The sequence below is a fragment of the Drosophila erecta genome, unplaced genomic scaffold (genome assembly GCF_003286155.1).
Source record: "Drosophila erecta strain 14021-0224.00,06,07 unplaced genomic scaffold, DereRS2 tig00000055-arrow-pilon, whole genome shotgun sequence".
In the NCBI taxonomy this organism is placed as follows: Eukaryota; Metazoa; Arthropoda; class Insecta; order Diptera; family Drosophilidae; genus Drosophila; species Drosophila erecta.
In genome coordinates, this window is record NW_020825200.1 from 16277454 (window position 1) to 16292608 (window position 15155).

The following is a 15155-nucleotide window of genomic DNA, read 5'->3' on the forward strand; positions in this document are numbered from 1 at the left end:
TTCTTCGGCATTGGTATGCAACCAAATATAGGTAAATGGAACACTAAAAATCAAAAATGAAAAAAACATTACATTTATATTTCATTATAAATCAAAATATTTGGCTCAAAAAATTGGATTCCTTTAAATTTACTGGAGTTTTCACTTGAGGGTTTTACTTTATGTTGCTTATGTTTTCAATCGGTAGATCTCACTTTTCAATGGTGAAATAATAACAATGTTAAACAAACCGTTTTTCAATTTTCAAACATTTTGAAAAAGCCGCCAAGCTAGATTTAACTTTTCGAAAATACCAAAACCTACCGCAACTGTTAGTGCTTGCAGCCGAGTGCGAAACTGTTCAACACTGCTACCCATTTCGGCACGTGCTGGGTGTGGACACACTGGCACGCAGCGAGGTAAACACAACGCAATATTTCGTCGGAATTTCACCTGGTTTTCACCTGGTTCGTCGCGCAATAAAACCGCTTAATTGTGCCGAAATCACGGCACAGATAATGCGCGAGTCAATTGGAATACGGCGCGATGAGATAATCGGTCGATTGGGGCGGCAAATGGCAACTGCGTGTCAAGTGGAAAATAAGTGAACGGTGGGTGGAGGGTTGGCTTTCGTCAAACAAGAAAACAAAAACAAAACGCGCAGCCGAAAATCGGCAACAACAAAAGCGAGTGAGAGAAAGGTGCGCGAAATTCACCTGTCCCCTTGGGCCGATTAATTGATGACGTGGAAGCGGACGAAGGACGCAGGGCCACAGGATATATACATATTTTCCAGTGCACATGCACATGCATGCTGCACACGCACGCACACACACTCACACACACTAGCGCCCATGCAGAAAACCAGTTGTTTGGCCGTTGTGTTTGCTGTTGATATTGCTGCTGCTGCTGTTGCTGCTGCTGCAAATGAGAAGTGCAAGTGAAGCAGCAGCAAAAATCCTGCTCTTGAAGTACAAAGCGAAGAAAAGGAGAAAATAAATAAGCGGAAAAGGGCCGAGAAGGAGAAGGAGGAGAAGGTGCGACAACGACAAAAAGTTGTTTGTCAACTTGTTGCCAATGTTGCAGCCACAAAGTGGCTGGCTGTACAAACAGCAGCAACAAAAACCCAGCATTTGGCATCGGGCGAGTCCAGGCGAAAGTCCCAGGCCCTCGGCAGGATAATAAGGAGCACCGAAAACCGAAGCACGAACAGGTGGAAAGGGCCAGGACATCCTTTCACTCGGGTAAGTTTGTCCAACGCAAGTGATATGCATCAGTTTTTTTAATACATTTCCCTATTTTCCTCTCAGCTTCAAATCAGGAAACTACTAAAACACCTTGCATACAGGTGGTACAGAAAGAAATCCATTCGATGGCATCAGGATCTTAAGAGTAATTCGAAAAAGATTTGAAAGTGGAAATCAGGAAATAGATCACAAGTGACATAGGATTCTCCACGAATTCGGCGTTCTAATTGGGTCAGTTTAAAGTATTCTCTGTGTGAATCTTACTTAATTCTTCTTTTCGCATTTTGCTAAAGCAGGCTTATTGGATAACTTGCCTAAGCCATCCGTAGAAAACTTCATAAGAGTCTACTGCACCTTAACCAGGAGAAGGAAATCAGCTTGTGGTAAGAAAAGAGCAATTTAGAGAATTTACAATCAAGAAATCAACATTCTTACATCCTTAAAGCCATTCCTAATACCACATACTTTCCCTTTCAGCTAAACATAGCATTTTGAAAGTCTAAAGTATTACAATATTATGAATAAAACGTTAATTAGTTCCCTTTCGTATTTGCAGTGAAGGCACTTTTGTTCCAGTAAATCATTTCGGCAATTAAAAGAACCCCTGCGTGCAATCATGTCCACGATTACCAGAAGCGCTAGTGCGAGTCCCATGGCGCTGAACGGCATCATCGATGCCAGCCTGTTTCCCCTGAAGTCCACGGCCGATGTTATCAATCTGTTCCGTCGCGCACTAACCTCTGGTATCGAGCCTGATCTCACCCTGCTCTCCATCGTGGTTGGCTACATCGAGCTGTCCTTGACGACGGGAGAGGCTGCTGCGCAGGCCGCTCAAGCTGCCGCCGCCGCTGTCGCAGCAGGTGACATTAGTCAGGCGACGACAGGTGTGTGTTGCACCCCGTTCATCACTTCCTATTACCTTTTACTGCTCGCGTTTACCGTTAAGCATTTAGCAAAGGGTGACCAGTTAAAACGGAAGCGATTGCTGGCAAATTGGAAAAGTTTCTGCTTCCTTTTTGGTGGCTCACTTCGAAATTGCAGTCAACACTGAAGTCTATTAATTAATTGTACATTTCGAATCGCAGGTGGGAATGACATCATCATGGGCAACAGCGTCCCGTTTCCAGTTGTAACTCACGAACTGATCGCCGGCCTGTATAAGAAATTCCAGACGATCCTGTCGGTGGTCGAGAAGCCCAAACCCCATCGCCAGGCCACCCGAGAGGTGATCAAGAAGGTGTCGGATGTGATTTGGAACTCGCTGATCCGCAGCAGCTACAAGGATCGGGCTCACCTGCAGAACCTCTACAGCTACCTGTCCGGTAACAAGTTGGACTGCTTCGGAGTCGCTCTGGCTGTGGTGGCGGGATGTCAGTTGCTCGGCTACAAGGACGTGCGACTGGCCATCTCCGAGGATCACGCTTGGGTGGTATTTGGCCAAAAGCGCGTGGAGACAATCGAAGTGACATGGCACGGCAAAGGGAGCGAGGATAAGCGGGGGCAGGATATTCGCCCCGGTATCGAATCCGGATCATGGCTATACTTGGGTAAGCTTGAATCTATGCAGGCGTACCACTCTTGGCCGCCATTCACAAATTAAACAATGCATTGTCTAACACACCTTTTCCTCATTTAGGTGGACTGGCGGTGGTCTGCGAGCGTGGCATGGAAGTGGCGGCCATCTGTGCCGCTCTGAATATTTCATTGACCTCGAACAGTGACTGCGTGGAGGTGGCAGACCTTCAGCAGCAGCTGCTCTGGCTACTCTACGATTTGGGCCACCTCAAACGCTATCCGATGGCCCTGGGAACTCTCGGCGAGCTGGAGGAGATTCATCGGACGCATCCTAGCATCAGTTGTGAGCAGTTATATCGCGAGGCTATTGAGTCAGCGAGGACTCACTACCGGAACCATCACGTGTATCCGTATACCTACCAGGGAAACTACTACAATCGATTGCTCAAGTACCGAGACGCTTTTGCGGCATGGGCAAATGCGGCGGACGTTATTCGCTTGTATACGTACCAGTGTCGTGATGACGAGGAGATATACAAGGAGCTGTTGGACATTGCCAACGAGCTCATACCGTACGTGATGAAAACGGAGAGTTCAGGTCATTCAGCGAGAAGTATTCTACGAGACTCTGAGGTTTTCGCCAATTTGCTGCGGTTCTACGATGGCATCTGCCAGTGGGAGGAGGATAGCTTGACTCCAATTCTGCATATCGGTTGGGCCAAGCCATTGGTGAATAATATCACCAAGTTCGATTACGACATTAGGTCCCAGGTGGTCATCAAATTGCCCGAGGATCTGGAGGCGGAGCAGGCGAAGGCGGAGCAGGCGAAGGCGGAGCAGGCGAGGGCGGAACAGGAAGCCAAGGAGGCTAAGGAGTCAAAGGAAGCCACAGGATCAGAGGCTTTGGAAGGCAATAACAATAAGCTGGTCACAAAGGAAGAGGTAAGCAGACTGATAGTTCACTTTAAGAATTTTATTAAGCAATTAAGTTCCCAAATTTGAATGATCAAAGAGTTTCAATTTGAAAATTCCTTGAAGTTCGTTTTCTTTCATTTGGAATAACATTTTGCAACAATATTTTTTTATACTTTTTTATAAAGTAAAGTATTAAAATGAAATCCGTCGACTGGCATTTATTAGCCATTTTTATGTTTAGATGTCGTACATTTTGAGGGGTATAAATTGCACTCGCCACCGCAGCTTTTGCAATGCACCTTAACCCTTTTCCTCAACATATTTCCCGATCCACTAGACTGGGAATTGTATCTGAAAGGAAGGGTATGCTCATCGCATCCAGAATGTAGCCTCGATGGTCCTTTGTCCTTTAAACTATGGGGAGAAAATTCCACGCAAGTCTGAAATTGTTCGCTATGCCGAGGAGGCATTTTATCCTTGGCGGATCCTTCTACATTACATGTATCTATTGAGGTACGTGGAGGCACTTCAACCATTTTTGGATTCTTCTGGAAAAATGTATTTAATTCGCTAACAGCAATATCTGGTTTATTATAGTATTTCATCAACAAATACTCCACAGCCTCCAACTTCTTGGTCAGTATTTCATTATCAATCTGTAATCTTTCTAACTGGCGTTCCAGATTGTCGACCGTATGAAGCTTGGATTGCTGATCCCCTGCTTCCTGATTGTACCTTTTGCACAGAGGGCTCCCACACTTTACTTGGATTTCTGGACCCTGCCTTGGAATTCCTGGGGTGCTTGACTGTGTGCCATGAACTTTCTTTACGTTATTACGATTAGGCACCAACCGTTCCAACTCGTCTTCGCTTTCCGAAGGCAGGGAAACGTTCTTGCTTTCGTCGAGGAAGTGCGAGGTTTTTGAGATTTTCTTGGTCTTCGACGGTTTTGGATTCGGCTCTTTGGTTTGCTTTTCACGCTGAATATTTTTAAAGATGCCCGTTTTAGAGGCTCGAATATCTAGGCTATTTCGCCTCTCTAATTTGGCAGCATTTTTAGTATAATTAAAGACCATCGACTGACACTTGTGCATGGCATTCATGCCTCCAGTTGAGGAAGGGGCTACATTTAAGATTTTGTTCAGCCCGATTGGCGAGCCTTTTCTCACCTTTTTGGCATCGTATTCCTTCTTATTGTCGTTCGTTTTAAAGAACTTGTGCATCCAGTTGCAGAAGTCCACGTGATTGTGTCCCGCAATTAACTCATCCTCCGACATATACCGCGTTACTCTTAGTTTCTCAATGCTATTTTGCAGCAACCGGAAATTCGCCTTGAAGTCGCTTGTGCTGCTCGTATAAAACCTGACTTTTTGAATTGGAATCGTCTCGGGGTAGAGTCTGTGCATCAGCTGACAGTATACTGCTCCTGTCTTAAGATCATCCATGCCACGCAATTCGCAGTCCAGGGTGTTGTTTAAAAAGATCAGCAGGCTTCTGATGGAGACCACCTCGTTTTTGTGCACGACTACATTTTTCGGCAGATCAATGGTCTTTTTGCCCGAAACTGACATGGTACTTAGTAGGATTCGGTTATCGCAAAGGCTTCAATCTGTTAGTAAAGCCGATTTCAGTTCTTTAAACTTTGGTTACGCAATCTGGCTCTTAAATCGCATTGGCTGATGGTTAGAAGGAGTAAAAGGAAATTAATTGTAATATTTAATGCTAAGTTGTTTAATGTGCAGCTATTCTTACCGATTCTGTGTTTTAGGTAATGTTGATTGTAGGGTAGTGCTAGTACTGTGCTTTATTTTTAAGAGAATTCTGAGATGGAAGAAAGCAAGCTCACAACCTACCATGATTGGTACTCCAATAAATGGGTTCAAAGTTATTCATATAATTCTTTCTCTTTGACAGAAATCCAAAAGTTCAGAGCTGCCGACTACCTTGGCCGATTTAACTGCTGCCTGCGGCGAGAAGATTCTCAATCCGGACTTCCTGCTCCAGGGCGGAGGACAGCCGTTCGCCGATCAGAAGCAACCGCCTTCTGGCGGCGAATCCGATAGTGCAGAGCTTCACAATAATAACAATAACAGCAACAGCAATAACAACAACCACAATTCGGACAAAAAGGAGACCCCAGCCACCACAACGACCCCAACTACCACAAGCAATGGCAGCGGCACCTCTGGCCAGCTGCCCGTTTCTAGTGAGGCCAGCAATGCTGGCCAAGCACAATCCCAAGTTCAAATAAATGACCAACAGGGAAAACCACAGCACAAAGAAGCTAAAAAAGAGGAGACAAGCGACGACTACGATCCCTTCGAGATAATGCTCAAGCGGCCAGTCATCACCTTGTACAGCCAAAAGATGAAGGGCCTGAAGGATCTGCTTCTGGCCGAGAAGCTCAACACTCACGCTATTTCCCTCCAAGTCACCGCCCAGTCAGTGGCCTCGCGAAAGGTTCGAGGAGTGGAGAAGCAATCGGCCACCATTTCAGCCACCATCACTGCAATCTCTTCCAGTTCCGGAGACAGTGTCCTGAGCGGAGTCGGTGGTGGAGGTGGTGGAGGTGGCAGTGGTTCAGCAGTCACCGGTGGAGCGTCCTTGGCATCATCGTCCCTAGGAGGGGATTCTATAGCCGCCTCACGCCCAAAAAGAACGCGTCGCGAGTAATTCTCATTGTTGTATATTACGTATTGGAAAATTCTTATTAATCATATGTGCAAGCTAAGGTGGTTCGAGTTTTGTTGTGTAGTAGAGTGAACTCTTTAAGATAAAAAGATAGGCACATTTCGTTAAAAAACCGACTACAGCCAAACTGGAACTCTGTCCTCTGAGCACAATGAAGTCAAAATACACTTCAATAACTTACATTTTGAAATTTACTACTACCTATACAAATTTCAATTATCTCCAACTTAAAAATTGCATCTTTTAAATTTTGTAGCAGCTGAAACTCGAACCACCACAGTAAGCGAGCATATAATATATAAGCTATAATATTTTTGATGTTCGATGTGTATTTATGTAGTTCGTAAGCGCGAGACGAAACAGAAATTAAGCCGTTATAGAACGCCTAGCGTTTTAAAAAGAAATTTAAAATGTGAAACACATACACACAGACATGTCCCAACAAACGAACACAGGCACACGAAACGCTAAGCTATGCTAAGTATTTATGATGTATTTTTAGCTGTTATACTTTATCTCTTATGTATTTATTGCTACAACTATGTGTTTTCCCATCAAGCAAGCTTAAACCTTTTTTTTACTGTTTAAGCGTAACTTAATTGGTGCTCTTCTTCGAAAACGAAAGCAAAATATAGGTTCTGTGTTTGATTTCGATCGCACTTTGATGCGAAAATCCGAAAAGATGTTTTTAGAACGATAGCCGGACTGCTCATATTTATGTATTTACTTTAAAGCATTTTATTGAGGCTAAGCTGATTAATTTAACTCTATTTACATATATATATCCTGTACAACTTAAGAACGCAAATCCTTGTTACAAACTGTTGACTTGACTTGCAACAAAACAGTTGGCAAAACCGAATGGTAAACAAAAGAATACATATTTTACACTTCCTCTATATGTGATACAACACTTTTCTAGAAAAGCTTTCATATTATCTTATAAAACTAAATAGAATTAACCACTCTCCACACACTGTAAACGAACACTACTGAAGTGGGCTGGCAGCAGCAGGACAGGCTATTGTTTAGGGATAACCCATAATCCAGTTGAATGTAGGTCCCGATCCGACGAATGTGTCCCATCAACTTGTCGCCCCATTTAGCTACAGCAATTACGGAAAAAATCGGAGCTTGTAACAAATTGTTAAACGATGATAATAATTGCATTGAATTTAATTTGATTTGTGCGTAGAGCATCTGTGATGAATAATAATGTTTAAAGGATAGAGAATGAGCGAGGTGGAGAGCCCAAAACCACACACAATACTGATCAACAATATTACTAATCAAATATAAGGTGTTTTATTCCTCGTATATAACATTAGCAGTCTAAATGTAAACACAAACGAAATCAAACAAACTATTTAATTATGCAGATTTGCAGACCGCAACAACTAAATGTTAAATGTTGAACTAGAGTTACAATTGCGAACTCTAGACACCGTAACTAACAACAAAACAACAAAGGAGTATATATTTTGGCATACAAAATTTTTAACATTAAGTCAACTAAAGGCAGAATGCTAATTGTGAAACATGTTTTATTTTTACTACATCTCGGACAGCACGAAAACCAGCCCAAAAATAGACAAAACTTAAAGTTCGCTATGCAAAAAATCAAAAGGCAGCAATTCAAGAACGGAAACAATATGAAAACCTATACCCATATAACATATATTTATTAATGTTAAAATATGGTACATTTTTGATCTAATTGTTTAAAATAGCCAACCAGCAGCAACAGTTAAATTAAATGTAGCTTAAAATCCAAATGCTCAATAATCCCTTTAGCTTGAAAAGTAAATAGCCAGCCGTAAAAATGTTATACAAATCATTAAATGCATATAAAACAATTGTAAAAGGCTAAAGCAATCCTGAAAAACTTGAAGACCTGAAAATCATATGAAATATAAGTGACTTCAATGCTAGGAATTTTGTGTTAAATGCGGTTCAACTTTTTCCGGTGTGTTTTAGCCAGCATTTGAATTTTTTGGGGTGAGTGTTTAAACAAAAGTGGCTTAATTCTTTTATAGAAAAAGAAAAATAATTTAAGCCATAGGTACTAAATCGGAATACAAAAGTAAGGTGTGCAAATATTTTTTTAAAATCCAAAAGCTGTACACCGAATATCCCACCTTTTTTTGTATTTGTAGCTTAGATTTTTTCAAGCTATAAGCTAGCCATGACATCACTGTTAGGTGCCAATGGTATTTTTAGGGGTATTTTTTCCGGGTTACTTTGGTTTATTCTGACGGTACAGCTGCGGTCACACAATAAAAAGTGACTGGCATCATTTAGCAACAAAAAACGCGAATAGCGTCAAAAACATTGTTTTAACGTTGTTTTAAATTAATAAAAGCACACACAATGTCTGCACCAGATAAGGAAAAGGAGAAAGAGAAGGAGGAGACCAACAACAAGGGCGAGGACTTGGGTCTCCTGGAGGAGGATGATGAGTTCGAAGAGTTTCCCGCCGAAGGTTGGTCACTGTAATGTGTAACATCGGCAGTTTCTAACCATTTTCATTGCAGATTTCCGTGTTGGCGACGATGAGGAGGAGCTGAATGTGTGGGAGGACAACTGGGACGACGACAACGTGGAGGATGACTTTAGCCAGCAGTTAAAGGCCCATCTGGAGAGCAAGAAAATGGAAACGTAAACCGGCACCGACCCCTTTGTTCAGTCCTAACCATAAAAACGAGCTGAGCTGTTTTGCAGTAATAGAATAAAATCAGTATATTAAGTGGAATTCATATGCCAGTTTTGGCCAAGAGCCTCATGGATTTGCTCATTTAACATGGCATACAGCTGATCTTGCCCCAAATTTCGCTGGTCAAGCTCGACCAAGTTTTTACTCAGATCCTCTAGGCGTTTCTTGCGATCCTCAACATCGACCTGCAGCTGTTTGAGTTCGTTAAGCAGCTTGTGATTCTCGGCATCGTTTTCCTGGCTTCTTTCCTCGTACCGCTGATCACAAAGACCGAGTTCCTCCTTCTTGGCCTTTGCATCCTGAAGGCGCTTCTGATAATTGACCTTCCAGGTGGGCAACTGCTTCTCCACCGCCTCCAGCTGCTTGAAGCTCTCCTTGTAGTCATCCACTTTGCACAGCGAAAGCGCAGCCGTGGCTTTCTCCAAGGAGGCGACTATGTGTTGGCTGTTTTCGATTATCCGGCGATGTTCTTTCGTCTCCTGTTTTTTGCTGGCCAGCTCCGTCTTGCAGCTCTCGACATGCGAGGATGCGCTCTTAATCTTCCTGCAAGGTGTGAAATTTTCGTAAGTAAAGAAACTCTAGGCTTGCCCGACAGCTCTTACTCTCGCAGTTCAGTCACTTGACTCTCCTCCACCACTAGCTGCTCCCAGTGTCCTATACGTTTGTCCAACTCATTATGCTGCAGCTCGAGAAGTTCCAGAGCGTTTTCCTGCTCGCTGCAGGACTTTTTCAATGGTAGAAGCTTTGCTTGAGTATCCTGCAAATCTTTCTTAAGTTGGTTGATGGCCACTTCGCATTCCTTGGTGTTCTGACTGCACTGCTCCAGCTGTTGACTCTTGGTCTTCAGCTCGGCAGCCAGCGAGTCCTTCAGCTTAAGGGCCTCCTCTACAGGCCCCACCACCTTCTTTTTGAACACTTTGTAGTAGGCCAGGTGGTTGAAAAGGTAGCTCAGGGTAGCCAGCGTTTTCTTAACAGCTAATAGGCAAGTAAATGTTAAAGATACGAAATAGTTAATTGTGCCTAATTGTACATTATTGAGAGAAATCCCTCAATCCCTCACCTGGCTTTATGATATCCACATAGGTGTAGGTCTTGTTGGGAAAGCTGATCTGGACAATGCGCTCCACTTGGCGGCACACTCGGATGAGGAAGAGGCGCGCCTCGCGCGATGAGTGGGCGAGTTCGGTGCCAATCTTATAGGGCGGCTCCATGCGGAAACCGAAACTACGCAGATAGTGCACCATGATCTTGGTGACAAGGGGCTCGGTGGGATTGGCCAAGTCGTTCTGGCAAATGTTGATGTCGGGCATCAGGCAGTTGCCCTGGTTCATAACCCTCTCTATTTCGGCTGAAAGCGCCATTTAATCAAGAGTTTTAAGTTGCTGTAGTGTTTTTGAATGGAACGCCGCTGTGGGTTGAGATTAGTGTGACCAAAGTCTGCAAGCCCCCAAAATCCTCTAAAATGCCACTCCAGAATTGATGTGGTTTTCACACTTTCAGTTCGACACCAGATAACTGGGATTTTGTAAAATGATGTAAAAAAAGGAAAGTACTTTTTAAACATTTTAAATAAACTAATCATTAAAAGTAGTATTTTTTAAGTGCAATGGTTGTGGTATTTTTTAGCGCGAAACTAAAAAGTAACGGAAAACCCGGCTTCCGGTTGCCATGGATGTTTGTTAAGTTTTCTGGGCTTTTGGTGTGTGAAAACTCCGCGAAATGGCCTCCTCAAGCGCAGTAGAAGATGAGCATCTCACGGACTCCGATTTAACCGACGATGAGGGTGAGTTTGGGTCGGTAATTCCCTGCAGAAATCCTTTTAATCCCTAATCCCAGAGCGCAGCGTGGAACCGCGCCAGGAGGAGCTGCGTCCGGAGACTCCGAAGCCATCCTATAGCGACGAGGAACTAAACCAATTGGTGTGCTATATTCAGCGGATGAGTGTGTTGAGCTGCTTGGATCACAGGGACTGGCAGGAGGGAACTCTGGACATCATCCGCGGCTGGCTGCTGGAGGTGCACGAGCCCCTGCTGACCATTTACTACGACAGGGATACCCTATCCGCCTGCTTGGGCATGCCCACCACATGTGTCTCGGATCTGAGCTACTTTCGCCGGGAGCCGAATGAGATCTTCAGCGTGGAGGGATTTCACGATGAGATCAACTTTGGCACCTTGACGAGCGATGTGGATGGCTGCTTGATGGAGCTACTGGATCGCTTGTACGTTCCCTTCCTCCGGAACTATCTCGAATGGAACGCCACGGTGCGAAATCGTTTCTTTTCCAGCATGGACAGATTTCTGGCATTTCTCACCGGAATGCACCACCAAATCTCTGGGGTGTCTGTGATGTACGTCCCCTTTGTCATTAAGGAGTTGACGGCTGGTCCCGTTGATAGGTATTTGGTCGGAAGTCTGGAGGGAATCGCTCTATACTGGACAACACAGATTCGTACTTTGCTGGCAGACGACACGTTGACAGTTCCACACGATCTGGTCACCGTGCGGGATGAGTTCGAGTTCTGGGAATATCGCTGTAAGTTTATATCTGTTAGCTCTGTAAAAAATATTAATTTGAAGGTGGTGTAAAAGAAGTTGAGTTTCGTAACTATTTATCCACCTTCTCATTTCAGATGAAGTCCTTCAAGGTATCAACGATCAATTGGCTCAATCGGATGTTCAGAAGGTGTTATGGCTCTTACACAATGCCCATTCCGTGCACATGCCACAAATGGATGGACTTATTGAGAGGGCCAAGGAAGAGCTTCTTAAGTCTTTGTCGAATATTAAGTTCCTTCATCTGCTGATTGAGCCCTGCTCCAAAATAGATGCGGCCACAAGCCCGAAGGATTTGACAAAACTTTTGCCTCGGATTATCCACCTCATACGATTTATTTGGCTGAATTCTGAATACTACAATACAGCTAGGCTAATATCTGCATTGTTCCGGAATTTGAGCAATCAGATCATAAGGTAATTTTGAACCGGAAATACCAAAGAAGATATAATATGTTTTTTGCTCCTTACAGATTCTGCACAGAGCAAACCAAAGTAGAGGAGATTCTCTCGGGCAAACCCCGTTTCGGCATTAGGATTTGCAACGTGGCTATCGAATGCTGTCTGACCTACAGGGGAATCTACGATACAATTTCTATAGAGCTTGCCCAGAAACAGACCCAAATGCCGTGGAAGCTGGATGAGGGACTAATCTTCAACCACATCGATGCTTTTGTGGAACGGCTCAATGATGTGATTGACATTTGTGAATCCATGATTGTATTTGGACGACTAGATGAAAATGGGAGCATACCCAAACCCGTTTTTGGCGGCACGTGTGGCGAGGAGCTAGAGAAGATTGCGGAAAGTGTGGAGGAACAGTTTCTGGGCACCTTGCACACACTGCAGTGCGACTCTCAGGCATATATCCTGAATGTCCATCGTTCAGATTGGTACGCGGATGTAGCAGCCTTTCGCAGGGACATGCAGAAACTGGAGGAAACTGTCCAGAGGCTGATCTTCAATGTATTCCAGAAAGTGTCCAATGTTGAGGAAACGTTGGAGGCTCTGCAATCCATGCTATTCTATTCGTATCGCCAGAGAGGAACCCTGAGAAAAACATACATAAAGGAAACGAGCACACTGTGGAGGATGTTCTCCAAGGAAATGGATGCTACGTCGAGAAAACTGCTAGAGGAGCAAAGCCGGGAATCCTGGTTATCAAAACACGTATCCATAGCTCTCAGTTACCGGATTAATCTTGAACGTCTGACTTGGCTAAGAGATCGATTGAAGAACTCCGAATGGTTGCCGGCTGTGAAGGAATCAGCACCAGCTTTGGCTAAATTTGACGCACTGCGTCATGAATTCCAAAAGGAAATTCGACTGGCCTACGAAGACTGGGTGGCCAAGCGCTGCGGCTTTTCGGGAGACCTTTGCCGGCGCTTGGATCGTTATCTGGTAGTGCGAAGTAAGAAATTCAAGGGACTTTTGGAGTGCAATATTGATGCATCCGTTCTGGAGCTGTGTGAGCAGGCCCAGCACTTTGAAAGAATGGGCTTTGCCATTCCTAACACAATGAAAAAACTTTACGAAAGATACGATGTTATAAGATCATTATACAATGGTATTATTCAACTTGCTTTAAGTCACAATCGAATTTTGGCTGTTCTGAGCGACAGGGAACGAAAACTATTTCGACCTCTGATACAAGCGTGTGATCGTCAACTTGCTCCTGGGGTATTCAAGATAACCTACGGCTCTGAGTTCAATGAGGAATTCTTCGAAGACGGCACAGAGTTCATCGCGGAGTTCCAGGAGTTAGTTCTTATATTCAAGCGCGCTAATCGCGGCGTGGCCAGGATTTGTGAGAAAATCTGCACCACCTGCCTACTGCACTTTGCATTTTCCGGCTCCGTGGATATATCTGTGTTCCAGCAACAGTTGTCCAGCAGGCTGAGCTCCTCCGGTGACATCTTGAGGAGCTACTACAGCAATGTAGTGGAGCTACTGTCAGCCTTTAGTCGGCAGTTTCAATCGGTGGATGATGAGGTGAGCATTAAATTTAAAATCTTTTCTTTTATGCGATTTATTTTCATGCCAGATGACTGGTGAGTGGATTGCTTATGTAAACGATATGGATGACATGCTAGCCAGTTCCTTAATGACCAGTGCTCGTGGATCCCTTAACAAGCTCTATGAAGCCCTTCATTGCGATGAGGATATGGCATCCGCTCCTATTATTGTCGTCGAATCAGATGTGAAGGATGGTCGTATTGTCTTTACTCCCGACATGGAGGCCATTGGAGATATGATCAATGGAATCGTTGATAGCATACGCAGCATGTTGGATCAGTTTCCACGACTGGGGTATAAACTGAAGCTCCCCAAGAAGCAGCAGCGTCAGGGATTCGCCAGCGTTTTCCAGGAGGATCAGGAGTGCTCTGACTTGATGAGAAGCATTCAAGCGGAGATCGGCATTCAGCGAGAGGAGCTAGCTAAGTACGAATCGGCGTGGAATAAGAATCGTGTCCTTTGGGAGACGACGGAGGCAGAGTTCCGGCAGCGCCTAATGTCTAAGTCTCGGACGGCTGGTGTCTTTGAAGGTGGAATAGAACACTACAGTGCCCTGGCGGATGATGTCATCTTCGAGGATGCCATCACTAACGTGTACTTTATCCTGATCAATCAGAATGCACTGAAGAGCACCATCCTGGATTGGATCGAAAAGTGGCAGGCTCTCAATATTAAAATGCTGCTGGATCATGGCAGCAATTTGATGAGAGGTTAGTCTCACATACTTACTATTTTGAGAAGACATTGAACTACCAGCCCCTACTTTATATATCTTTTGTTTTAGCCGTCTACCGATATATGCGACGCAACGAGCAAAATGTGATGACGGTTCCTCGAACCATCCGTGAAACGGTGGCTGCCAAACAGCTCTTTGCTCAACTCCTGAAGGATGTGCCAGTGAAGCAATCGGCATTTACTCCGATGCTGGAACTCTTTGTGCTGCTGCACAAATACCAGGTGCAGCTCAGCGACGAAACCTTTGAGCAGGTGATGGGATTGGAGACGGCATGGTTGCACTACCTCCACGTGCTGGAGGAAGCGGATGAGATGCTGGACAATGAGGACAGTGAGGCCAAGTTGCAGTTGGCCAAACACGGGGAAAAGTTCAAGTTGATATTAAAGGAGTTTCTGGAGGATTTCTACTCGAAATTACCCAAGAAATAGGAATAGGAAAATAGACATCCCAGTAATTACTTTCAAAAGCCATTTTAATTATAAGTTTTACCACAGGTAAAAATTAAGTAACCATCTCAGCACTCTTGTAGTTAATTTACTTGCTTTAAATTTAATTATGTTACAAAGTTTCCATTAAATATTTATTTCTTTTGATACCATATTACCATTTGTCATATAAAAAAGGCAAATTATATGTAAGCAATTTTTCCGCACGACTTCTCCATTTTTTCCCATTTTCAATTAGAATGCTGTTACAGCAAAGACCGCAAATAATCTGATATCCTAGTGTGATTAAGTTTTTTGTTCATCGAGCGTTGATGTGCGGTTTAGTTTAATTAATCGCTGTGT

At 44.1% G+C, this 15155-nt stretch overlaps 5 protein-coding genes across 6 annotated transcripts; 3 read left to right on the top strand and 2 right to left on the bottom strand.

Moving 5' to 3' along the window:
- The first annotated feature begins 344 nt into the window (after positions 1–344).
- Positions 345–8243, top strand: LOC6541494 (menin). Of its 2 annotated transcripts, none has more exons than XM_026978780.1 (7): positions 345–1223; positions 1290–1457; positions 1520–1609; positions 1783–2110; positions 2312–2773; positions 2863–3683; positions 5571–8243. In XM_026978780.1, exons 4-7 carry the CDS (start codon positions 1843–1845, stop codon positions 6327–6329), a joined length of 2310 nt encoding a protein of 769 aa, XP_026834581.1. In that variant the 5' UTR covers positions 345–1223; positions 1290–1457; positions 1520–1609; positions 1783–1842; the 3' UTR covers positions 6330–8243. The 2 variants fall into 2 exon arrangements, with proteins under 2 accessions (XP_026834581.1, XP_001970119.1); XM_001970083.3 differs by having other exon boundaries at positions 1523–1609.
- On the bottom strand, positions 3700–5236 carry LOC26526253 (microtubule-associated protein RP/EB family member 2). Its single transcript, XM_026978781.1, has one exon. It carries the CDS (start codon positions 5225–5227, stop codon positions 3878–3880), a length of 1350 nt encoding a protein of 449 aa, XP_026834582.1. The 5' UTR covers positions 5228–5236; the 3' UTR covers positions 3700–3877.
- A 339-nt stretch (positions 8244–8582) lies between the features above and the next one.
- On the top strand, positions 8583–9099 carry LOC6542435 (probable 26S proteasome complex subunit sem1). Its single transcript, XM_001970084.3, has 2 exons — positions 8583–8829; positions 8882–9099. The coding sequence occupies exons 1-2, from the start codon at positions 8718–8720 to the stop codon at positions 9007–9009; spliced, it is 240 nt and encodes a 79-aa protein (XP_001970120.1). The 5' UTR covers positions 8583–8717; the 3' UTR covers positions 9010–9099.
- LOC6542843 (cingulin) lies at positions 9059–10513 on the bottom strand. The gene is made up of 3 exons (XM_001970085.3): positions 10121–10513; positions 9663–10035; positions 9059–9603 (listed from the first exon to the last, which is right to left on the bottom strand). Exons 1-3 carry the CDS (start codon positions 10419–10421, stop codon positions 9090–9092), a joined length of 1188 nt encoding a protein of 395 aa, XP_001970121.1. The 5' UTR covers positions 10422–10513; the 3' UTR covers positions 9059–9089.
- Positions 10514–10707: 194 nt separating this feature from the next.
- LOC6542576 (dynein-1-beta heavy chain, flagellar inner arm I1 complex) lies at positions 10708–14880 on the top strand. Its single transcript, XM_001970086.2, has 6 exons — positions 10708–10843; positions 10897–11595; positions 11693–12032; positions 12089–13607; positions 13660–14341; positions 14416–14880. Exons 1-6 carry the CDS (start codon positions 10780–10782, stop codon positions 14793–14795), a joined length of 3684 nt encoding a protein of 1227 aa, XP_001970122.1. The 5' UTR covers positions 10708–10779; the 3' UTR covers positions 14796–14880.
- Positions 14881–15155: the final 275 nt, after the last annotated feature.